Source organism: Leishmania major, chromosome 13 (assembly GCF_000002725.2).
Source record: "Leishmania major strain Friedlin complete genome, chromosome 13".
Classification (NCBI taxonomy): Eukaryota; Euglenozoa; class Kinetoplastea; order Trypanosomatida; family Trypanosomatidae; genus Leishmania; species Leishmania major.
Genome location: NC_007254.2, coordinates 156,816 through 180,000, shown reverse-complemented (window position 1 = coordinate 180,000; position 23,185 = coordinate 156,816). Strand labels below are relative to the sequence as shown.

The window sequence follows — 23,185 nt, the reverse complement described above, 5'->3', positions numbered from 1 at the left end:
AGATGCTGTCGTCGAAAGAGCTGCCGGACATGACCGGGCCACCAATCATTAGTGTGTGCTGCGCCAGGTGTCGGCGGAAGATTGGATGCACACGGCCCAGCCGAACCGTTGCCTCGATGGACATCTCCAGCCCTTCCTCGTTGCGAAGCGGCTTGTTGAGCACAAGCGCTGCAGACTCGTGCGTGACGTGGCGCACCATGAGCAGCACCGTGCGTCGGAAGAAGCCGCGTGCGGTGGGGTGAGAAATAAGCAGCTGCACCTCCTTGGGCTCCTTCGCCAGCTCCGCCTGAGCAGGAAGGTTGTCGCTCAGCTCCTCGACGGACGGTACCCTGCTCCCCTCGGGCGGGCTTCTGCGCTCGGTCCTTTCACTCTCCTCCGCCACGCCGCCGCCCTCGCCCTCGCCTGTGAGATCGGCTTCCCCTTCCACGTCAGGAGCACCGTCGAAAACGTTTTCCGCAGACGTGGGTGCCGCCGCCTCAGGAGTCATTGCTGCCCTTGAGGCTGCGGCCGCTGCCGCAGCCTCGATCGTCACCGGTGGGCCGTCGTTGTCGCGCGACGCAGAGGAACACTTCCTCGCACGGCGCGTCTGGCGGTCTAGTGAGACTCTTTGATCTGAGCTGAGGCCGTGAATGAGTAAGTTGTGCAGCGGCATCACCTCCAGTGCTCGCTGCAGCCGCACCACATCAGCAGCCTCCGCAGAGGAGGTCGAGGACGACCCGGCGGTCATCGTTACCAGCTTCGTCTTTCCAGCGTTATCCAGGTCGCACACGTACTGCAGCTCCTTCACCGCTGCAAAGGCATTGGTGACGTTGCTCATAGAGAACGGCGTGGCCTCATAGATTTGCCGGAGCGCCACGGTCAGAGCACTGTAGGGTAACACGCATAATGGCACGGTGGTGCCACGTGCGCCTCCCAACGATGCGGTGGAAGAGCCAGACGCAGCAGCGGCCTCAGTGCCAGCGGCCTCTTCTGCTGCTGAGGTGGTGGCAGGTGCACCTTCGTCGCTGGCGGCGGCGCCATCGGCGTTTCCCTTCGCGACCGTGAACATGGACGCACACTGCTCTTTGTACGCCTCCACCGCCCGCGTCGTCTCCTGCGGCAGCGGCGGGATGTACTGCGGACTCCCGTTGTTCAGCCGCCGAATCAACGCATCCAGGAAGGTGCGTGACTCGGCCCACTTCATCTCGCTAATGTCGAACGGCTGCCATTCCATCATGCGATGGTCGTACACCTGTAATGGGCAGCACATGAGCTGTGTCCGCATCGCCACGCTGGCGTCGACGCGGCGGCACATCTTGTACAGCTTGCGGTACGTAGTAAGAACAACCTTCTCCATGATGTCAGTGTTTGTGTGTATGCGGCTACGCACGCGAAAGTGTGGTGGATGAAGGTGCGGGTGGTTGAGTCCCCCGAGAGCCGTCCCCCCCCCTGTGCCGAAGCGCGACTGCTCTGTACAGCTGGCGGTTCACGGAACGACACGACAAAAACAAAAAACGAAAACAGCAACAACAGAGTAGAGAAGAAAAAAGAGGAGGAGGAGGACACCCTTGCGAGCAGCGCAAAGCACGTCCTGCAACCAACGTCCTCAGCAAACAACCCTAGCCTCACCTAACCACCACCATCCACCAACATGACGTGCACGGAGTCACAAAAACACACACGCGCGCGCACGAGCCCGCACACACCACACAACACACACACACACACACACACATGTATGCACGCACGGAGAGAGGAGACGAAGAGAGAGAGAATAATCGACAAAGTGCGAGGGGCGCATCTGAGCACCCCTAATCTACGCTTAGGTCAGCCGGCACGGGAAGACGGGGTGCCGAAACCATAACACGCCGGCGCAGACGTTCCGCCTTGGTGATGGTGGTGGCGGAATGAGCACGTGACATGCTCAGGTGCAGCCTTGCCGCCACAACGCCACACACGCAAAAAACAAGATGAAGAGGCAGCGAATGGATGACCAATCGGTGTGCACGTGACTATCTGTTTCGATATATATATATATATGGGTGTGTAAGTGAATAGCATGCACTCTTGCTCTGGCCCCAGGGAAGCGCAGATGGCGACGCACGCGCCTCTGTGCCTGAAGGCGCGCACATATGACCGACGAGAAGGGCACATGCAGCTACGCGGATAGTCAAAATCGATGAGAGACAGCAAGAAGAGCCATACACACGCACACAAGTCCACAACTGTCTCTCTCTCTCTCTCCCTCCCCCAGCAGCCCCCTGCCCCGGCTGCTGCTTTTCTACTCCATCAATTCTGCGGCGGGTGATCCTTCCTTTGCAGTCGTGTCCAGCTTGCGACGTCGCTTCACGACGGCGTTCAGCGGGTTGCCGTGCCGCTCCTCCCGCATCTTTGCTGCGTTGTCGATGTAGCGTTGCTCGTTCCAGACATCCTCGAGCACGCCCCACAGACGCCACGTCGCCGCCACCCCCATGGGAACAACGGGTAGGACAAGCCGATTCTGATAGATGCCAAGGTAGAGCGCGATCGCCGTGCAAATCGAGCTGATGCCTGTCAGTCCGTATACGCCAGACTGATAGAGGGAAGCACTCCAAGACGCGCTGCCGTGCTCCTTCAGCAGGCGCGAGGTGCTCGCCCGCACCAGTGCCGGCGAGATCGCGTCATCGCCAGAGGCTACGGGAATCAGCTGCACGTCCTCGCCTCTCTCTGCGATGCGGCGGCGCAGATCAAGATAGCGCTTCTCGCGATAGAAGTCCGTTAGCACGCTGCACTTGGCTGCCTTGACGATTTCCTCGTACGAAATACTTCGTCCAGTTGGCTTGTTGTTCAGGACGGGGGCCGGGCTGGCGCTCGTGTTAGCGGCCGCTGGCGTCTGCATCTTGTGCCTAAGGGGAGGAGGGGGGATGTGTGGGTGGGTGGGTGTGAGTGGGTGTGCAAAACCGCTTGTTGCACAACATGGAATGCTCCCCCTGCGCGGCAGCCGATGGGCCTGTAGCAAGGAGAAGGATGGGGGAGTGCTAGGAGGCACCTGAAGAGAGAGAGAGAGAGAGTGGTATAGGCAACACTGCTGGTGTCCAAAAGAAGTGCACGCGCACAGCCCTGTGTGAGTGCGCCCCCCCACCACCACCACCCACGCTCTGCCTGTGGCTGACCCTTCTTCGGGGGCGGGCAAGGCGAAGGAGCCCGCGAAAACGCGGAGAAAAGCGAAAGAGAAGGAAGCGAGATCGAGAGTCTGTGTTTTCCCCTTCGCTATCGCCGCCCGCCCTCGCCCGCTACTCGCGCAAACTGCGCCGAGCCGTTGAGCCGTGCAGGTTTGTGTGTATACACGGGCGCGTGTGCACGTGAGAGAGAAAGGAGGCCAGCAAGGAGAGGGATGAGAGCGTGTAGATCAGAGGTCAACCCCGCACAAGTCCACGCGCATTCGACCGTGACGGAGCGACGGGGGGGGGGGGGGTGGAGGAAGGGAGAGTGAGCACACACAGTGTGTTTGGCGAGCAACCGCGACGACTGCGTTACAAAATGGTCAGCCACTCTCGAGCAGAGCGACGCCTCACGGCCTTCACTTCACTTGGTTTGGCGCGCCTTCTATTCGCAGCGAGAGAGAAAGATACGCAGCTGATACAGCCCGCACACACGCACACACAGGCAGGCAGGTATGTTGCCGCCTTACAAGCGGTTGTCTTATAGTGGCTGTGTGGATATGCGTGTCGCTGCCACTTGTCGTGCCCTACGAGGTGAAAGAAGAAGAGGCCGGGGAGTCAGTGCAGGACAGCAAGGCAAGGAAGTCGCTCCAGTCGTCCGGGCTCCCGGTCGCTGTGAAGTTGAAGGTGGCGGACGTACCTGCCGCAGCCCGGTTGGGAGCGTCAGCACTGCTGCTTCGGTACTCCTCTAGCGTGGACCATGTCGGCTGTGAGACGCTCGGTTCACTTAGAGTGTGAAGGGCCTGCAGAGACTGCTGCCGCTGCCGCTGTGCTGGAAGCACAGCCGGTGATGCCATCGTCGCACAGGTGCAACCGGGCGGGATTGTGTCCGAGTCCGCTGCCCACGTACTCGACACAGGCGGAAGCGACGCATCGCGAGACCATGATCCACCGCGCTGCTTCTCGTCTGCAGCGTCTCTCGTCGATCCGGAGTTGCGAGGATCCATGTCACGGGAGAAAGCATTGCCCTCGGCTCCGACGGTCATGTCCGCGGAGCAACGATACACCCTTGTCGTGTCCACCTGCTGCGCTCTTTGCGAGGAGGTCAAAACTTTCGCGCCTGCCTCATTACACATGCCGTGATGCGCCGTAGGCGCACTGTCAGAGTGTGGGCGTCCCTGCTGTGACCCTTGGGCGGCAGGCGACACGTCACTACTCTCGCCAGTGCCGGCATGCGGAAGTCGCTGCTCTGCTCTCAGTAGTGCAGAGGACCACGGCTGTGTGTCTGTGGCATAACTGGGTTCAGCAGTGTTGGGGGTACGACACATCTTCTGGGGTGTCACCGGCGCCTCCTCTCCGCGTTTCACTTGAAACACCTCTGACGCCGGAGAAGGCGAGGACGATGAAGACACTTCCGCGGAGCTCTTCTTGACCGTCGTGGCTGCGTTGTTAGAGGCATGCACAGCAGTAAAGGTGTTGTTGCTGCTCGAAATCTTGGGAATGACGTTGATGTCAACGGTTCCCAGCGGGTGTGCGCGCGCCAGATGGGTCGTCACCTCCTCTTGCAGTGGCGGGGAAAGCAAGCTTCCCAGAAGATGATGCGGTGGCTCCTGGGGCAGACTGGACGTCAGTTCTGCGATGCGGCGAGACCTCCGCTCCATTACACGGCGGTCCCGATCGACCACTCGCTGCTCAGCCGCCAGCGTGATAAGCCCCTTCTCCACCTCCACCTCCATCTCCTGAGTGATACGCTGTTGGGTCGCTTGCGTCTGCGCCGCTGACCACAGCTCAGCACACCTGTCCTGCAACGCCGCCTGCGCGTCGCGTACCTCCTCCAGTCTGGAGAGAGACGCAGCGGTGCACTGCCGCCGCGATGCAAGCAGAGAGCGTCGCTTGTCATCGCGGGCACGCAGCTTGTCCTGCAGGACATCAAGCAAGGCAGTGGTCACGACATCCTGTGGTGCGGCGTAGGTTTCCGACACATACTGGGCGTCCGCGGTGCCAGGAGTACTGCTGGACACGGGAAGAATCAGCGAGCATGCCGCAGCGAGGTTCTGAAGGTGCGCCGCCCCCCACGACTTCGCCAAGGCGTCGATGCGGGCTTGGTGTGCGTGCTGAGCACAGCGCGTCTGCTGTAGTCGCTCCACAGCCTCCGTGCATAGAGACGTCGTCAAACCACGCCGCAGCTCGTCGCACTGCTGGCGCAGGAGGGACGCAGCCTGCTGGCGCGCGGCCTCCTGCGCCATGGTGCTGCGTAAAACGTGTGTAAGCTCTTCGGTATGCATGCGAGCTACACTACACGCAGCGGCCACCCCTGACGTACCGCCGCGTAGACGCTCCACCAAGCGCGTCTTCAACGCCAGAACCTCCTCCCGGAGGGGCTGTGCGTGCTGGCTGCTGGTCGCGCTAGCGGCATCACGGAGTGCCTGAAAGACGTTTCGGTTGGCCGCCTCGCCGGAGCGGCGCAATCGTTGTAGCTGCTCCGTCAGCGATTCGTCCTCGGCGTGGTGACGCTGACGGCGTGCGTTGGCCTCCGCAAGCAGGCGGCCCTCCAGCTCCCGGTGCTGCGCGTCCGCCATCGCCATGTCGCCCTCCACAATGGTGTTCACCTTTTTCTGCAGAAGCGCGCGCGCCTCCTCGGCTGCCTGCGTGTGGCGCTGCGTGGAGAGTGTGATCCTGGCCGTCACATCTCTCAGTAGCTGCTGCAGCCGCTCTGCGGCGTGGCCGCGCAGCTGCGCAGCCATCCGCTGCACATCCGCCTGCAGCGCTGCAATGTTGTCCTGCTTGAGGACCGCCCGCTCCTTGTAAAAGACCATGTACCGCTGCATCATGTCCACCATGTAGCGGCTGAAGACTTGCTTGTGCTGCACCGCGTCCTGCATCCACGCTTGCTCTCGCCCTCGCCGGACCGAGTGTGCCGCATCAAGCGTGCTGGTGTGCACGTAGTCGACAAGGTTATCGCGCGTGTGGCGCAGGCGCTTGTCGCAATAACCGCGCAGTACCATCACTGCCCGCTGCAAGGCGCTCCCTAGTTCTGTAGAGGACGGTTCAGCTGACGAGGCGCCGGCAGCGCCGGCTGTAGAGCTGGACGAGTCTGTGTCGCCTGTTGGCGGCACTGCAACGTTGGAGGTGATAGGGAAAAGGGCAAGACGCACACCAGCTTCACTGTAAGGTTGCATCTCGAGCACGAGCGCCGCTCGCTCTCGCAACTCGCGCACCGTCTGCTCGGTGGCCAACCTCATGTCACATACGTGTTGCAACTGCTTTTCCAAACGCGCCCCATCGAGGCTGCGCACCTCCGCGGCCTGAGCCTCCATTTCCTTCGCATACCGACTTTCAAGAGCTTCGATCCGCTCCGCCGTGTACCGCTTCAGCTCTGCGCGCTTCGACGCCAACTCCTGCTCTTTCTCCTCGAGCTCGGTCGTCTTCACCAGCAGACTCGTCTCTAGCGCCAACAGCTCCGTTTCCTCCCTCACTTGGCGGTCGCCAACACTCTCCTCCAGCCGCTCCTGCTCCATGTCCACGGCATCGAGGGTGGCGTAGAGATCGCGAATCTCTTTCTTCTTGCGCTCCTCCATGCCGGCGGCATCGGCGGCAACGCCACCCGTGTTAGTGGGCAAACCCACCGCTGCAGCAGGCGCACCCCTTGGCGGCAGCGAATGCACCGGACCACCAGCAGAGGAAGCACCGGTAGAGGCAAAGTCCAGAAAGGATGGCAACTGCTCCTGGACCACGTCAGTCATGAGGAAGGGCGGAATGGATGACGACGAGGAAAGAGCCTGCCCTGCTGGCCGTGGTGGTGGTGGTGGTGGTGCACTGAATGGGCTTGGCGTGACTGTTGCAGATGCCGCTGGTGGCGGTGACGAATCCATCTCCTCCAGCCACGATAGCGCCGAGGCACCGGGTGCCTCGGCGCCGCTGGGCGAAGCAGCTTGAATGGCGGAGCTGGCGGAGGCTCCACCCGCCGCAGGAGGCCCTAGAGAAGCGCTGGTGGCGTTGGGCTCTACACGAGCCCGTCGCCCGGCTACTGGGGCGGAAGTCGGAGAGGGTCCCCACACTGACGTCGCCCCGCTAGAGGCAAACGCCGATTTGAGGGACGTCGCACCGAGTCCAACAGAGCTGTCGGCGCTCATACCGGACGAGAACACAGGTGAAGCTGCACTGGGGCTTCCTCTCGGGCCCTTAGCGAGTCCGCCGGAGACCGATAGCGAGGATGGCGGGGAGGGCCCCCCTAGCCCGGCTACAGTGCTGCGAACCCGACTGAGGTCATTCGCAAACGGATCCTCGAAGTCCATGACGACGGCGGTGGCATCCAGGTGCTCCTCTCCCTTGCCGGGTGCAGAAAACTGTGGTCGAGCAGCCTGTAGTATGTGCGTGTGTGTATTGCTGTTGTTTTGGAGTGATACAGCGGAGAAGCGCAGCAGAGGTAAGAGAGCGGCCAAGAGGGCAAACCATCCGTGACGGCGTCTGTGCCCACTCGAAGGTGTACGACGGTGGTCGTGTATCGAGGGGCTTTAGGAATGTGCGTATGTGCCTCTATGGAGTTGATGTATGCATATATGAGAATACTTGCGTAGCCTATCCCATGCGCGATAGGGCAAAACGCAGTTGGGGTATATATATATATATAATCTCGCGCCAGAGGAACTCCGGTGCCGCAGCGTCCGAGGAGAGGAAGTGTTGCAGGAGAGAAGTGAGGCATGCGAGATGAGATTGACTTGCTGCACCACGTGTCACACGCGTGGCATGCAATGGTATGCGTGGAAGCCAAGCTGGATAAGTCCTCTGCCACCTCTGTTCCGGGAAACGGGCATCGACGCGGGTGAATGCGAGGGCGGAAGTGACGCGTGCGCAACATGTTCATGTCTGTCCATGGATAAGAAGCTGCGGTCCACATACATTCTATGTGTCTGCTTAGCCTTGCTTGGCTGCTTACGACATGGGCGTGTGCGGGAAGCCGCTCTCTCTCTCTCTCACACTCTCTTCGGCCTGTTGAGTCTCACGTGGCCCGGCCTTAGGAGAAAGGGAGGAGAGCCCCTGACCAAGAGGGAGCGGAAAACACGTGCACAACCGGAACATGGATGTATGCGTGTGAGTCTCGGGGAAGCAAACACCCCTCACGCGCGTGCAGCTCATGAGCGATAAGCATCGCGACCCTGTCCTTGTCGCTGCTGCAGATAAGAAAACGCAAGCAGGTCAGTCGGCCTCCACGTGCGTAGGTGCCCGTTCGGCGAGGAAGGCCGACATTGACGAGCCCGCCCCTTCACCTTCTGCAACGAAGAGAGGAAAAGACGATAACAACATCCGGAATCTATAAAAATCGATATCTAAATTATATCCATACCTACATATAGCGATGATAATGCAGATGATGCGTTGTGTACCCCTCGACTATCAACCATCACCCGAGAGGCTCAACTGCTCCCCGACGCCGACACAAGGGAAGCACGAGAGGGATGGGAAGGAAGAGAGTTGACGGCGCGCACTCATCGATATGAATGAGTTCAATACCGTCAACTAATGCACGTGTGCCTGTGTGTGCCTGTGTGTGTGAACACTTTTCGAGTCTAGCTACATTTTCTGTTTTCCATTGTGCGTGTGTGTGGAGAACGTGTGCGCCTATGCTAGTGTAGAGGCGCCTCTCTAAAAAAACAAAAACAAGGCGCTGCAGAAGTCTGTGAGTCTGGCCATGTGGTGTGCGTCGGTGCTCTGGCTGGCGTTGGGCTCGACGCAGTAGGAATACGATACAAAGAGGGCAGCCCAAGCAGAGACGAGAGACGGTGTACAAGAGGGCGGAGTGTCACCATCGATTGGCCGCACCGTTCATGCAGTCCAAACAAACCCGTCGCACCTGTGAAGTACGAGGGAGGAAGGAACAGAGACGAGGGAGGTAACAGAAATGTAAACCAAGCATTGCTTCAGCGGTCCAACGCGTCCGCATTCCACCCGCGAACAAGCTGGCAAACGGATACGCATGCACAACCACACAGCCACCGATCACCTGCCGCTAACGCCTGGCCGTCGTGGGACAAGCCGTCCTGCCGCCGAATCGGGTCATGCGCCTAACGAGCTCTTCCTGCCCTTCCTCGCCCTCTCGTCGAATACGTGCTGCGCGACGGACTCCACACGGACCTGGCTGGACTGCATGCCTTCATCCCAGCGGGCCGCGTCCAGGGTCCTGCGCTCGAGGGCGGGGGCGGCAGGCGGCTGCCGTGCCGGAAGAAGAATTGAAGAGAAAGCAAACAAAGGAACTCACCAGCGCCGACTCTGGTACGATAAAGCGACAAGGCGGGGGAGACCTCTCCCCCCATACGCCTGTACACACGCGCGCCTGCAACACCGAAGTCGCAGTGCTAGAGAGAGAAAGAGAGAGGCAGCAGGAGGAAGAGAGACGCGGGAAGGGGATGCTCACTTGACGCCCCCACCCCACCCCTCCTACCGCCTGATCACAGCCGATTCGCAGAGGCATCACGGTGCCGGTGGCAAATGCCACGTGGTGCGGTTCGAATCATGCAGGCGCCTCCTCCCTCGGCACTAGCGCTCTTCGTCCGTTCTTGTGTGTGGAGGGGGGGGGGGCAATGAAGATCACAGTTCGAGGCCACTCATCGCGCGGACGTTGCAGCCAGCGAAACAGGGCGATGCGCGTACGGCCAAGGGAGAAGTCAACCAACGAAAAAGGCCGCCCACAAGGGGAAGGGCCGAGCTGCTTGCAAATAGGCGTGTGCTTGTGTCTCTGTGTATCTGCAGCCATCACTGTGTCAGTACACCACACGCAGTACCTCTTTCGCTCTCCACCTCCTCATGCTCTCTCTCCCTCTGGCCTACGCATGCTGTTGACTGAGGCACCTACTTGGCCGCACACTTGCCGCCATTCTTGAACTCCTCTTCCTCCTCGTCCTCACCGTCCGAGTCACCCTCCATCCACCGCCGCTCCGCCTCCAGCCGCTCATGCGCGATCTTCTCGCTGCGCATCACAAACGGGTTGGTCGGGCTCTTCTGCCACATCTCCCAGATAATGTCGTTGTACTGGGTGCGACGCAGGCCCGGCTTCTCCTCCTTCACCTGCTCCAGATGTTCTGCGTGGAAGGCCTTGTAGAGCATCTTGGCACGCTTGCCAATATGGCGGTTGTCAGGTATCTCAGCAGCGCCGCTGGCATTGCCGCCCTTCTCCAAGGCCGCCACCACATCAGCCACGGTGCCAGAGGCTTTGATGGTGTTGCTCTCCTGGTCCGCTGCCGGGTGCGGAGCCACGCCCCGTTCGCGGTTCACGTTGCCAGACGGTAGCGGCGCCTCTTCTCTCTTCTCCGACTTGGCTACCGCGCCATGCTGGCCGCCCCGAAGGGCGTTGCGCTCTTTGTCGTAGTCTGCCAGCATCTTCGCCAAGTCCTTCTGGATTTGGCGCTGTGCCACCTTCTTGGGCACTTTAACATTCATCTCCCGCTCCTCTTCCTCCAGCTGCTCCCTCTTCTCGGCGTCACGGGTGGCCTTCGCCTCCTGCTTCTGCTCCATCTCTCGCTTCTTATCCATCTTCTTCAACACCTTCGGGTCCGTCTCGGACCACCGCGCGTCCTCCTTCGCCGCCTCGCGGGCCGCGCGGGAGTCGATGCGCCGCTCCTCATCGCGCAGCCGCGCCTCCTCGCTGTGGCGGTTGGTGTACTTGTTATTCTTGGGGCCACTCGGCATTGTGTGTGTGTGTGTGTGTCGGACGTGCACAAGAAGCGAGCGGGAGTCTTTTCCTGTGACGATGTGTGCAGCGATGAGAGGATGGAAAGAAGGTATTTAGGTGTTGGATGCCAATGCACACCCAAGACACGGAGGCATCAATACACTCACACACACAGAGAGAGAAAGAGACACACATGCGGGAAAGTGAGCAGCGAAGCCCAGTGGTGGGGCGGGCGGAGAAGGAGGGAGAGGAAGGTGGAAAAGAGATCTCTGAAAGCAGCACAAGATATGGGACCCGCAGGTAGAAGAAATGGAGAAGACGGAGAGGGCGCGTGCATACGACAGCACAACGCGCACACGTTTCTGAGAACGCCACCTCCGTCCTCCTGCATTTGGTGTGACAGCGCCTCCACGGTAATGTGGTAGGACAAATTCAACAGAGTTACAAGCATGAGAGAACGATTTCCTCTGGGAATGCCTGCCAAGAGAGATGGACGCAACAGCTTGCTCAACATCATTCGTCCATCCACGCACAAACACTGAGAACGACACATGTCGCGTCAAAGGAGGTGTGACTCCTCGCGCAGTTGCTGGGGTCATCGCCTTTGGTGCTCCTTGCAATCCACCGTTTCACCTCTTCTCAGCGTCTCCTGCACCCTCGAGCGGTGTCGCGGGGAGGGCACAGCGTCATGGCAACTAAGTGGCCGTCGCGCACCACCGGTCTCAGCACCGCCGCGGAGCCGAAGACACCAACAGAAGATCCACAACCTTCAGACACAGCGCCGCCGCCTCTCAGCTCCGTAAGAAACGATGCCATGACCTGCGCCGTTTGCACGGCTTCCATCTCAGACCGGAAGGACAGCCGCCGCGTCTGCGCCAGAAGCACATATGGGTTGCTCAGCGGTCGAAGTGCGGAGGACAGGTGCCTCAGGTCCACTGCAACAGCTTCACCTGCGGCAAAAGAGTGTGACGGCGGCGGGGAGATGTACACGCACCTCGGCTGCAATCGTACGAGGTTCACGTCGCCACGCTGCAGAGCAGGCACCTCGTGCCCGTCGTGTAGGTGCATTGTCTGCATCGCCTCCTCGACCGTGGCGAGGGCTTTGCTCTGTCGCTCAGAGACGTTGTGAAAACTTGTCTGTATGCCTGTCACATCCACGATGCGTTTGTGGGACAACTCTCGTGGCACTGCAGAGAGACACAGCTGCAGCACCAGGTCGCCGCTGCGAAACTGCACATGGGGCTCTGTCGCGTCCAAGGTGCCGCGACGTGTGCCACCCTGGGTGCTGTACCGCCGCGCGTAGTAGCTGTTACCGGCGAGATTTGCAGGAATAGCACCGCGCCGGTTGATCGTGCCCGACTCCGACGGCGTCAACTCCACACACTCCATGTCATGCAGCAAGGATAACGAGTCCTGCTGACTCGGCGTCGCAAAAGGCGTATGCCGGCGAGGCCTCAAGAGGAAGCACCGACCCGTGATGGCGACGTGCGGATACGCACGACGTGCAGCGCGTGACGCAGCCACGCCGCGTACATGCATGACGTTGTTCCTGTCCACTGAAGTGTAAGCGGGCCGTTTGTTGTCGCGTTGCGCCCTCTCTGGCAACGCGCCGTTTGGGTTGGCTGTGCCTTCCCAACCAGTTCGCGTTTCACCGCTGGCGGGCGTTGGGGTGCGTCGTTTGCGCGGGGTGATTTGGGTCGGGGCGGAGGGAAGGTGGACGCGGAAAACACACACAGGGCAGCGAGGAAGAGCATGAGGAATGATAGGGAATAGAAAAAGACGAGCAGTGCACTATCCATGCGGGTAGAAGCGTGTAGTCGCACCAACGGATGCTGCATGAGCATGTACAGAAATGCGTGTGCGTGTGTGTGTGTGTGTGTGTGTGTTGGGGCGCCGTGGCAGTGACAGGTGCCCCGGACGGGTCGTGAGCCGAAAGAGCAGCACCGATGCCGGGAGGGGAGCGACGCTCCTCACTGTGACCTCAAGTGCTCTCTGCCTGTGCCCGGGATGTCAACCGCAGTGACTCCGCGTGCTATGCCTTCAAGTGACGCAAGCAGCAGCGACCGCACATACTGCTGGTGCGGCTGCTCACACCCGTTTTCCACAAGGAAGCGCAGATGCGTGTTGGTGTGTCTGTGTGTGTCTGTGTGTGTGTGTGTGTGTGTGCATGTTTATGTGCTCATGCTCGTGCAGCACGACCTTGCCATTCACAATGCATTCGAAGGTACTCCTAGCAACTCCCTTCTGCGCCGCCGGAGCAGCAGCTCAGTTCGAACGAGGAAGGATGAAGCTGTACTGCTGATCCATGCCGATATACGAGTCACACACGAGATACACATTCAGCTCCACGGTGCCGTCGGGGCTGTACTGCACCCAGTCCTCGTCCCAGTCGATCCGCAGCGTCGCCGTGCTGCTCTGTCGCAGCCGATTCACACGCTTTAAAGCAACAAGCTCGCCTGTAGGCTCGTGGCCGACGACTACCCAGTACTGCTCATCCTTGGCCTTCGAGAAGTGCGGCGCAATGACGCGCTTCTGTCCGAAGGAAAGCCGCTGCAGATGCACCACCAGCTCGTACGTCACGACGGCCTCCTCGTCTTCCGCATCCGTCTCCTCCGCTGCAGCAGGCTGCTGCTGCTGAATGGTGAGGTCGACCTGGATGAGCGGCAGCCCGCGCACCGCCTCCATCGACTCGTTCACATCCCGCTCTCGCAGCCCGAACACGGGCATCTCGAGCACCTTCCGGAACTTCTGCAGCACTGCCAACGGGCAGTTCGCCAGCTCCGCCGCGTGACGCACCCCGTCGCACTCCTTTTCAATGACCGGAAGCATCGCCTTGACTACATTCGGGATCTGCAGCAGAGAGTTATCGTCCCACCAGCGGGCCTGCACCATGCACTGCATGAGCGTCATGCAACGCAGCGCGGCGTACAGGTGGCCGTTGTTGGCGGCCACGTCCACCATGGCCTGAATCACACGCACTGCGTTGTCCATAGCGGACTTCTGATCTGTAATGTAGTCTGTGATAGGCATCGGCGCACGCTCAAAGAGCGCCTGGAAGAGGAGGAACGCCTTGACGTGCGGACTGTCCGCCTCTGCGTCGCGGACGGGCAGCGGCAGCTGGCGCGCCAGTTCCATGTTTAGCTTGTCTTCGTTGTGACGCACCGGCAACTCATTGAACTCCTCCGCGTCGCACAGGAGACGCAGAAGCTCGCCGCTGGAGTGATCCGGCTCGATGTTGCGGTTGAACAAGTCCACCGTGATGTGGGAGATGTAGTAGTACGAACACAGCTTGCCGAGAACGGTGTACTGAATCGCATCCGGGTCGGCGTCCTCGTCCATTGTATCCGGCTGTTCAATACAGCCGCACCGCTCAAGGTCCGCCAGCGCGCCCTTCACCAGAGTGGAGAGGAAGATTGTGACCGCCTTGGGAGAGCCGTCCTCCAGCCCGTAGTAGGAGGGGTTGCGTGCAATTCGGCGGAAGAGGTAGGTCCACGTCAGGTAGTTGACTGCATCTTGACGAGTGTTGATCGTCCCCGACACAATTTCAGCATTGATGTGGACGTGCAGCTGCTTGTGCAGCGCGCTCTCCACCGGGAAAGGGTCGTAGAGGAACTTGCGGTAGAAGCCCTTCTTCGGCTCGTGGCACAGCACCTGGGCCACGCCCTCCGTGTCAAACTGCGGACGCCCCGCACGGCCGATCATCTGCAGCACATCCGTGATCGGGAAGTCCACGTAGGAGTTCGTCTTGGCGTCGTAGTATTCGGTGCCCTTCACCACAACCATGTGCGCAGGGAAGTTGACACCCCACGCCAACGTCGACGTCGCGACCAGCACCTGAATGCGATTTGACAGGAAGGCCTCCTCCACAATCGTGCGGTCGCCCTCCAGCAACCCGGCGTGGTGGATGCCGACGCCGAACTGCAGGCAGTGCTTCACGTACGGGTCATCCAGCTTTGAGGTGTACTTCTGCACCTGATCCACATCCATGTGCACCCACTTGGCCGTGTTGCCCTCCATCAGCAGGAAGCCGATGAGGGCCATGGCCGTGAGTCGCGTCTGCCGCCGCGACGAGACGAACACAATCACCGGCTGCGTCGGGCTCTTCTCGCAAATGGCGTTGTACGTCGGCTTGTTCATGGTGGCCATGCGGGGGCAGTAGTTCTTGCCGTGGTAGCCCGCAATGTGCACCGTCATCGGCACCGGACGCACGGACGGGTCAAAGTTGAACACGGCCCACTTCTTCTCCACACCAAGCCACGAGCTCAGGTCGCCCGGGTTCGAGACGGCCGTGGAGAGACCTACCAAGCGGATCGGCGCCTTCCGGTTCCAACCGATGTAGCGCATGCGGCTCACAATCACCTCCAGAATCGGACCACGGTCGGTGCCCAGCATGTGCACCTCATCAAACACAACCAGCTTCACGGCCGTGACGTAGCTGCGCACCTGCCAGTTACGCGAAATGCCATCCCACTTCTCCGGAGTCGTGCACAAGATGTCCGCCTTGGCGAGCGCGCTAATGTCCGGCGTCGCATCACCCGACAGCTCCACCACAGAGCGCCCCACAAGCATCATGCGGGCCTTCCAGTCACGCAGCCGCTCCTTCACGAGGGCCTTGAGCGGCGCAATGTACACCACCTTCTTCCCGGGATACTGCTCAAACACGCGGAGGATGGCCATCTCTGCCGCAATCGTCTTACCGCTGCCCGTCGGCGCACCAAGGAAGACGTTCTGGTCTGTGTGAAACATGGTGTAGAAAATTTGCGTCTGCACCGCGTTGAACTGGCGGTAGTTGCGGTACATGGCATGGTACTCCTCCGGGATCACGTGCAGCCGAAGCGGGCTCAGCGGCAGCAGCTTCGTCGTCATCTGCGAGTCCTCCGGAAGGTGCAGGTGGCCAATGGAGAAGGTGTAGTCCTCCTTGCAGCCCATCCAGCGGTCACTGTAGAGGCGCACCGCGTACATGTCGTACTGGGGCACAATCGGAACAGCAAGATTCACCACGTGCGGCGTGCCGGTCTCCACCTCCTTGCGCGTGAGCATGACCGACTCGTGGTGGAAGATGAAGTGGTTGTCCTGGTCCTCCACCAGCAGCCAGAACACCTCGGAGTTGCCGGATAAGTCGCGACTCCACACAAAATCCGCCTCAATCGTCACCTTGACGCGCAGGATGGAGCGGGTGATGGGCTGCACATCAATGTCAATGTTCACCGAGGGAAACTTCGACACCAGATCGGCAATGTCGCGACCGGCGCGAACGTTGTGCACCATCTCTCCCACCTCCTTCGCCGTCAGCTCTTGCAGCAGCTGCATGCTCGGGTTGCACTTGTTCAGGTTCATCCACACCGCGTCTGTGATGTTCACCCGGTGGCTCCAATTCGCGAACTGCATCAGCGGGTGCTCAAAGTCCCAGCAGCGGTGCTCAATACACTTGCACAGCGTCAAGTACGTGTACGTGGTGAGGGGGTGGCCACGCTCCAGCTCAATCTCGAAGAGGGCGCGGCAGATGCGGGGCATGTTCTGCAGCACGTACACCATGTCGGACGACAGAGAATGCGTCTCAACAGAAAGGCGGTTGATGTACGCCTTGAGCAATGTCGTCACCTTCCACTGCGTGCTCGTCTCGTCGGCGCTCTCGCCACTCGCCCGATACTCACGCACTTGCTTCGGCAGCAGCTGGTGCAGGTTCTGCAGCTCATCCAGCTCCTCCTGCCGCACTTTCAGCTGGCTGAACTCCTTTGCCGAGGCGGCGATGTTCATAGCGGTGCCCATGTCCAACGCGTCGATCCACGTGTCATCGGGGCGGCGCATCTTCTCGTTGAATATACTGATGCTCTCGTAGGTGATGTAGTAGTGGCTCGCGAGACGGCCGAGATCGGTGCTCTCCACCGAGCCCGTCTCCGGGTTGTAGCGCACCATGCCCGCAATGGCGAGGTCAGTGAACGAAGTGTTGATCATACTGTACCGCACTGTCTTGAGCTCTGGGTCTTTGCGAACATTGTTCACCTTCAGCCCGTACGTCAGCGGATTCACCCGAATCCGCTGCCACATGTACGTGTACTCCAGCCACGAGCAGGCCTCCATCACGGAGGATATCGTGCCGGCGTTCACCTCGGCGTTCAGGTGGTCGCACAGCTTACCTTGCATCTGACTCTCGATAGGCAGGGCGTGTGCGATGAGCCGGAGGAAGTGGCTCACCTCCTTCTCATCTGAGATGATGATGCCATGTCCGCTCGTGTCGAACTGCGGACGACCAGCGCGGCCGAAGATTTGCATCACATCCAGCACCGAAATCGAGACGAGGCCACCGCGCTTGGGGTCGTACATTTGCGTGCCGCGAATGACCACCGTGTGCGCAGGCAGGTTCACACCCCACGCCAGGGTACTCGTGCAGCACAGCACTCGCAAGTACCCGTCCCTGAAGAAGCCTTCTGTACTGGTGCGGTCGTAGCGAACGAGGCCGGCGTGGTGCGCGCCAAAGCCGGCGGCGAATAACGAGGCCAAGTCGCGTCCCTGGAGCGTGCGGCCCTTCTTCTCGATCGCTGAGGGCATGACACCTTTGTACTGAAACAGGTGCTCCTCCCCACGGCGCGTCGACTCCTCGATAAAGTACTTGGCCAGCCCCACCGTCTGCTTCCGCGAGTGCACAAACACCATTACCTGGTGCCCCTCCCGCACGTTCTTCACCACCTCCTCATACGCCAGGCGATCGAGCTCGAACTCCTTGTTGCGCTTCGGCGCCCCGGATGTGTTTTGCAGACCAATAAATGTCTGCTCCAGCGGGACAGGTCGATACTCCGGGCCGAACACCTTCAGACCCTCCCGCAAGTCCGCCTGCAGAAAGTTCGCCACGTCCTTGTAGTTGGGCAGCGTGGCGGAGAGACCCACCAGGCGGACGCGCTGCTCCGGATTCAGCTCGCCGTGCCGCAGTGTGCGCGCGACCAACGCCTCTAGCACCGGGCCGCGCTCTTCGTTCAGGAGATGAATCTCATCCATGATGATGAGCCGCACTTGGCTTACCAGCTCCTCGTTGCTCTGCTTGCGGGTGATGACGTCCCACTTCTCCGGCGTTGTCACGATCACCTGCGTCTCCGCCAGCTCCCGCTTGGTCAACTGCATGTCGCCTGTAAGCTCGCGCACCTTTATCATGAACGGTGCCAGGCGGCGCGAGAAGTTCTCAACCATCTCCTGCGCGAGCGCCTTCATTGGGGCCACGAAGATGATCTTGAAGTCTCGATCCAGCACACCGCCCTCAAAGTGCTCGCTGATGCACCGCAACATCACAAGCAGCCCACACACCGTCTTACCCGCACCCGTCGGCGCGCACACCAGCATGTTCTGCGATGTGTGAAACGCTGTCTCGAAGATCGTTGTCTGAATCGTGTTGAGGTGCGTGATGGAGAGAAAGGCTGGGTGTGTCCACTCTGGCAGAGACGTCGCAACACAGACGCGCTTGCTCTCAGGCAGGATCTCCTGCCTTGGAGGGGGGATGTGGATGCGCACGTGCCCGGCCTTTTTGGTGACAGTGGCGCCTGCCGGCATAATGGACCCGGTCACGCTGAAGTCCCGCTTAAAGAGCTCATCCAGCTCGGACTCCTGCATCAAGACACGGTAACGCCTGTTCATGTGGGCAAGCCACTTCTGGCCGGTGAGCTTGCCCGCGTCGTTGATCACCACATCCTGCCCCTGCGAACGCTGATTGTTCTTCACGAAGCGCACCGTCAGTCCCTTCGGGCCGCTAGAGGACTGGCTCGTCGTGGCATCCCCGGCATCCTCCAAGGTGCAGAACTCCTCCAGGAGCCGGAGGAAGACCTCGCGAGGGCGGTACATGACGCACTGCAGCAGGTCGTAATGCTTGTCCCCGAGCACCTCAAGCAGCTCGTCGATCACGCGCACCTTCGCTCGCTCCCTCTGATCCAGTGTGTCGCAGGCCGTGACGCGATCGAGTGCGTTGAGCAGCACCTTGGTGAGATCCTCGTCAAAGTTCACGTATACCTGTGACACGATATCGTCAACGCTGGAGAGTAGCATATCCAACGCAATCTTGCGTTGCGCCTGGTACGCCGAGCGGCCAGATCCACCGACGCGATCGCCGCGCGGTGACAGCGGCTCGCCAGAGTGGGTGAGCAGCGCCACGGGCCTCTGCGCCTGCATGCACTCGGACACGAAGCTGTTCGTCTGCACGCTACCAGTAAAGATATCCTCTGCCAAGCTGCTTTGCGCCATAGAGTTTTGCTGATGCGACACCCCCTGCTGCTGACTGGAGTGGAAGAACCTTCGGTTGAGAAGCACAGTCAGGCGCTTCAGCGTGGCATCGATCGCCGCATTGGTCCCCACAGCACCTGCGCCGCCGTCGCTGCCCACGCCGGCGGTGGCGTGGCCACGATTTCCTTGCTGCGAGCGAGAGCTCGCGGTTGGCTTTTCCTTCTCGTAAAAGCTCCCCACGTCACGGACCTGCACATCAGGCGCCCTCCGATCCGCTGGACTGCCTATCGGATCTTCGCTTTGGATGCTCTGCCCTGCCGTGCCGTCGTGAGCGTAGCTCTGCTTTGCAGGTTGGTTGTTGCTGTTGCCAGTGTTGGTGGTGGTGTTGTTGATCTTTCCGCTGGGACCTCTTCTGGTGCTCCTGTCGTGAAAGGATGGCTGAACGACAGCGTTGTTGGCGCTGCTGTTGTTGGCGCCCCAGGGGCCGCGACTTCCGCCCCACGGCGGTCTTCCAGGGGGACCAGAGGATTGCATGGTCTCCTGCGGTTCCACGCAAACTTGATGCCCAGCGAAACAACCTCGAAGAGCGAAAAAGAAACACAAACAGCGAGTAAGTGCAGAAGGCAAGCGACGGTGTCTGCAAGCAGCAACGCCAAGAAACGCACACGACTGAAACAAATAAGAGCAGAGGAGGAGGAGGAGGAGGGCAGACGTCCCCTTTCCTTCGTTTTCTCTTGCCTCACTGAGAAAAGCGAAAGCAGCACGGCGCGCAGGCACACAAAAGAATGAAACACCAAATACGTAGCAGGCGAGGGGGTGGGGGAGAGGATGACTGAGGAGGTCTGAACTCCAGAGAAGCCACCAAACAAAACAGAGAAGGGGAGATGAACGAAGGGAAAAAATAGAGAGAGATCTATGCACGCAACAATATCCCCTTCCTCCAGCGGCAGTGGCAACTCTCTTCCTCGTTGTTATTGTTTTCGTATGCCTTGCTGCTGTTTTCTTTCCTCTTACTTTTACTTTTTTTTTGCCTGAGCGTTCCTTATGTATGTGTGTTTTGTGTTCTCGCGTGTGTGCGTGGAGTAGTTTGGGTGCGTTTCGCTTGGTGGGCGGGCGTCTGTTGCTACCGCCAACGCAGAAAACAAGAGGTGGCAGTACAAAAGGGATGAGGGGGAAGACCACTTGCCAGTTCGTAATGATGGACCGCCGCGTCCTCAGAGCCGCGAAGAAAAGGATGAGCAGAAAATAAAAAGAGCGGGAGCTTCTTTTGTAGTGATGAGCTTTGCATGTGTTCTCCGTGCCGCCTCGTGTACGCGTGATCGTGCGATCGCGTGCCTATGGGCCGCTGTCAAGACACGCCTCGCTCTGCTTCGTTGCCGCTCACTTTTCGGTGGCGTTTGTCGGCGCAGAGCAGAGACGGCGCGCGTGGTAGAAGACCAAAGCGGAAGAGAGAGAATACCGCGCAGCTACGGTTGCCGTTGCTTCTGCTTGTTGATCTCCTTGAGGGAAGAGGGGCCGCTATTTTTGTTGTTGTTCTCTCTCTCTCTCTCTGTGTGTGTGTGTGTGTGTGTGTATGTCAGTAGTGTGAGAGAACTAAAAAAAAAAGCGTTGAAGCTGACCTGAGAAGACTAACGTGGCGTGTGCAGAGCCGAGTGAGGCACGAAAGAAAATACCGTTGGAGGAGACGAACAGAGAAAGCTTAAGAAGAAGACCAGAGAATACCGGCGCGGAACGCGACAATCGGGGAGGGAAGGAGATGCGGGACTTGAAGACAAACCAACGAAAGGTGATGATAATAATTTAAAAAACGAAAGGGATACGAGACAAACACGCAATCGCGCGCGCGTGTGTACGTGTGTGTGTGTGTGTGTGTGTGCGTGTTTGCTGTTGCGCTTCACTTTTTCTCTGGTCGTCTGGCGACGCTCCTACTTGCCTCACGCCGCCTCTCGTCGCTGAGGCGTAACGGCGCAAGCACCGTTCGAAGAAATGCACGCATACGCACACAATGAGGCACCAATTTTGAAATGCCGCCCCCCCCCCACCCCACCCTCCCCACTCTTTGCGACCCTTCAAGGCACACGCACCGACGGAGGAGAAGCCGTTTTGTACGCACGGGTTTGTCTTCTCATGGTGCTCGTGCTGAGTAACGAGCGGTACCGCATTTTTCATGACATCGGCCCCGACATGTTTGCCGGTGTGCCGCCAGAACTGCAGCGCTTACTCTCGCCTGTTGTTTCTTTTTTGTTGCCGTGAGCCGTAGAGGCGACGCACACAAGCAGAAGAAGACAAGAAGTAAAAGAGGCACACGAAGGAGCGCAGAAGATGCAATCATGTCCGCTTGCAGTGCAGCCGCTGTCACATACATGCGCGCACACATATTCCATGGTTCGGATGAAACAGAGAGCAAGTCAGCAATGGCTGTGTGACTCCAAGCGCGACGGCGCACGTGTGCGCTAGCGCCTTCCGGTCCACGCCATCTCCTCTACTTGGTGTACTGAATCACAATGCGAGTGCGAAGCAAGTCGGTGGAGCCGACCGCCTCCACATTCCACTCCACGGACAATGGCGAGAGTGGTCTTGTCCGAATCGGAGTCATCAGCTGATTCTTGGATGATGGCGTGTTGCCTTTCTTCTTTGCATAGCACTTTCCGCGATTTTGAGCAGGTGCGAGAGTGCTGGCACTCGCTTCTCGTCGACGCCGCTCCTCTGCGGTTGGGATGCGGTAGTAGTTGTTGTGCCGCTGAAGCGTCGTGACGCTGCAGTAGGGCACTGAATAGCCGGCACCCTTGTCGTGATACTTGGGGCAGCACACCTCCAAGAGCGTGGACACCACGTCGGCGTGAGTGATGGCCATGATATGCATTGGTGGCAGCAGCGCCGGCGGCCCGGCAGACTCGCGGTTCTCCTCTGGGCGCTCTGCCCAAATCTGAAAATACTTGGGCAAACGCGTCGTTCGCTCCGCGGCCACGGCAGTCTGAATTGCCAAAGGTACCATAGTATCCGACGCGACAGCGGCGCACCGGAGAAAGTGCGTGCTCATCACCTGCTCGCAGCGCCGGAGCAGGTCCGACTTGCCCTCTGGGTGCGCCACGCCGCAGCCGCGATACCCCTCATTCGAGGCATCTCGTGGAGAAGGCTGGGAACCCTTGGCAGCCTTTCGGCTTGTCGCCCGCACATCACTGGCGCCGTCAGACCGCGAGGCGACCTTTGCCTCAATGACATTCGTCGCCGCGGCGCAGGTCCAGACGGGAAGCGCGGTGTGTGTGTTTAGCCACTCCTCCGCCAACGTGGTCCATGCGCTCGCCACTTCAGCGCCGATTTTGTACTCGGCGAGGAGCTCGGTTTCTTCCGCTGCGCGCGTTTTCAGGAACGGGATCAGCGTCACGCGAAGCGCCTCCACCTGTGGTCGGAAAAGGAGCCGATCGCCTTTTGCGCCGGGTACGCTGGGTCTCCCGCTGGTCGTGTACGAGCCTCCCAGCACGGGAGCGGTGCGAAACACCTTCGCCTGCTGCCAATCCGACAAGAACGGCTCCACGTACATTGGCAGCCTTCCCTCGAACGCAATGACGTTCATAACCGCTGCCGTCTCGATACACCGGTGAAATGGGGACACGAGAAAGAGCGTGAACGTGCCGCGGATGCGCTTCTCCACCTTCCTCTCTTGCCGGAGTGCGAAGTACCTAAGCGCCGTCTCAAAGCTCTGCATCCGGCCAGCGTTTGACAGAGGCGGGTCGTAGAGGGGGAGAAGTGCGTTGCCTTTCCACGCACGATCGACGTGATCCTGCCGCTCCCCATGCCGAATCAGCACAAGCACATCGCTGAGTTGCTCCTCCTGCTGCCGCGCGGTGCTTCGAGTGTCCTTTGTGGACTTCGCAAACTGTGGGGCCGTCAACAGAGTCACCTCGTCCGCAGCGGAGGCACGCGTGCCGTTTGGGGCGCGGCTGCAGGTCTCTGGAATGCTGCTGCGATTCGGAGCACACGGTTTCGTTGTCGAGTGCGTTGTATCTGCCGCTGGAGACATAGCTGCCACTCGCGACTTTCTGCCCAGTCGCAGTCGCCAGCACCTCCAGTTTTCGCGCAAGAGGGTTGAAAAGAGCAGGAGGCCCGCCACCACAGCCCCCACTGCCAAACAGCCCAGCGCCAGCTGCGTCCCGGAATCCCCCGTCAGGGACGGAATGACAGAAGGCGCTACTAGAGA

General features: G+C 59.9%; 7 protein-coding genes across 7 annotated transcripts in view; all 7 read right to left on the bottom strand.

Annotated features, from left to right (window-relative positions):
• LMJF_13_0550 (conserved hypothetical protein) overlaps nt 1-1,336 on the bottom strand; it is a gene marked incomplete at both ends in the record, with an annotated part of 2,013 nt that extends 677 nt beyond the window's left edge. Inside the window, one exon of the mRNA XM_001681747.1 lies at nt 1-1,336. This exon is cut by the window's left edge and continues 677 nt beyond it. Coding sequence (XP_001681799.1) covers nt 1-1,336 — 1,336 coding nt within the window.
• Nucleotides 1,337-2,260: 924 nt separating this feature from the next.
• Nucleotides 2,261-2,857, bottom strand: LMJF_13_0540 (conserved hypothetical protein; the record flags this gene model as incomplete). The annotated part of the gene is made up of 1 exon (XM_001681746.1): nt 2,261-2,857. One exon carries the CDS (start codon nt 2,855-2,857, stop codon nt 2,261-2,263), a length of 597 nt encoding a protein of 198 aa, XP_001681798.1.
• An 849-nt stretch (nt 2,858-3,706) lies between these two features.
• Nucleotides 3,707-6,697, bottom strand: LMJF_13_0530 (conserved hypothetical protein; the record flags this gene model as incomplete). The annotated part of the gene is made up of 1 exon (XM_001681745.1): nt 3,707-6,697. The coding sequence occupies one exon, from the start codon at nt 6,695-6,697 to the stop codon at nt 3,707-3,709; it is 2,991 nt and encodes a 996-aa protein (XP_001681797.1).
• A 3,268-nt stretch (nt 6,698-9,965) lies between these two features.
• LMJF_13_0520 (conserved hypothetical protein) lies at nt 9,966-10,802 on the bottom strand (the record flags this gene model as incomplete). The annotated part of the gene is made up of 1 exon (XM_001681744.1): nt 9,966-10,802. The coding sequence occupies one exon, from the start codon at nt 10,800-10,802 to the stop codon at nt 9,966-9,968; it is 837 nt and encodes a 278-aa protein (XP_001681796.1).
• A 622-nt stretch (nt 10,803-11,424) lies between these two features.
• LMJF_13_0510 (conserved hypothetical protein) lies at nt 11,425-12,174 on the bottom strand (the record flags this gene model as incomplete). The annotated part of the gene is made up of 1 exon (XM_001681743.1): nt 11,425-12,174. One exon carries the CDS (start codon nt 12,172-12,174, stop codon nt 11,425-11,427), a length of 750 nt encoding a protein of 249 aa, XP_001681795.1.
• An 876-nt stretch (nt 12,175-13,050) lies between these two features.
• LMJF_13_0500 (putative RNA helicase) lies at nt 13,051-19,008 on the bottom strand (the record flags this gene model as incomplete). The annotated part of the gene is made up of 1 exon (XM_001681742.1): nt 13,051-19,008. One exon carries the CDS (start codon nt 19,006-19,008, stop codon nt 13,051-13,053), a length of 5,958 nt encoding a protein of 1,985 aa, XP_001681794.1.
• Nucleotides 19,009-21,469: 2,461 nt separating this feature from the next.
• Nucleotides 21,470-23,008, bottom strand: LMJF_13_0490 (conserved hypothetical protein; the record flags this gene model as incomplete). The annotated part of the gene is made up of 1 exon (XM_001681741.1): nt 21,470-23,008. The coding sequence occupies one exon, from the start codon at nt 23,006-23,008 to the stop codon at nt 21,470-21,472; it is 1,539 nt and encodes a 512-aa protein (XP_001681793.1).
• Nucleotides 23,009-23,185: the final 177 nt, after the last annotated feature.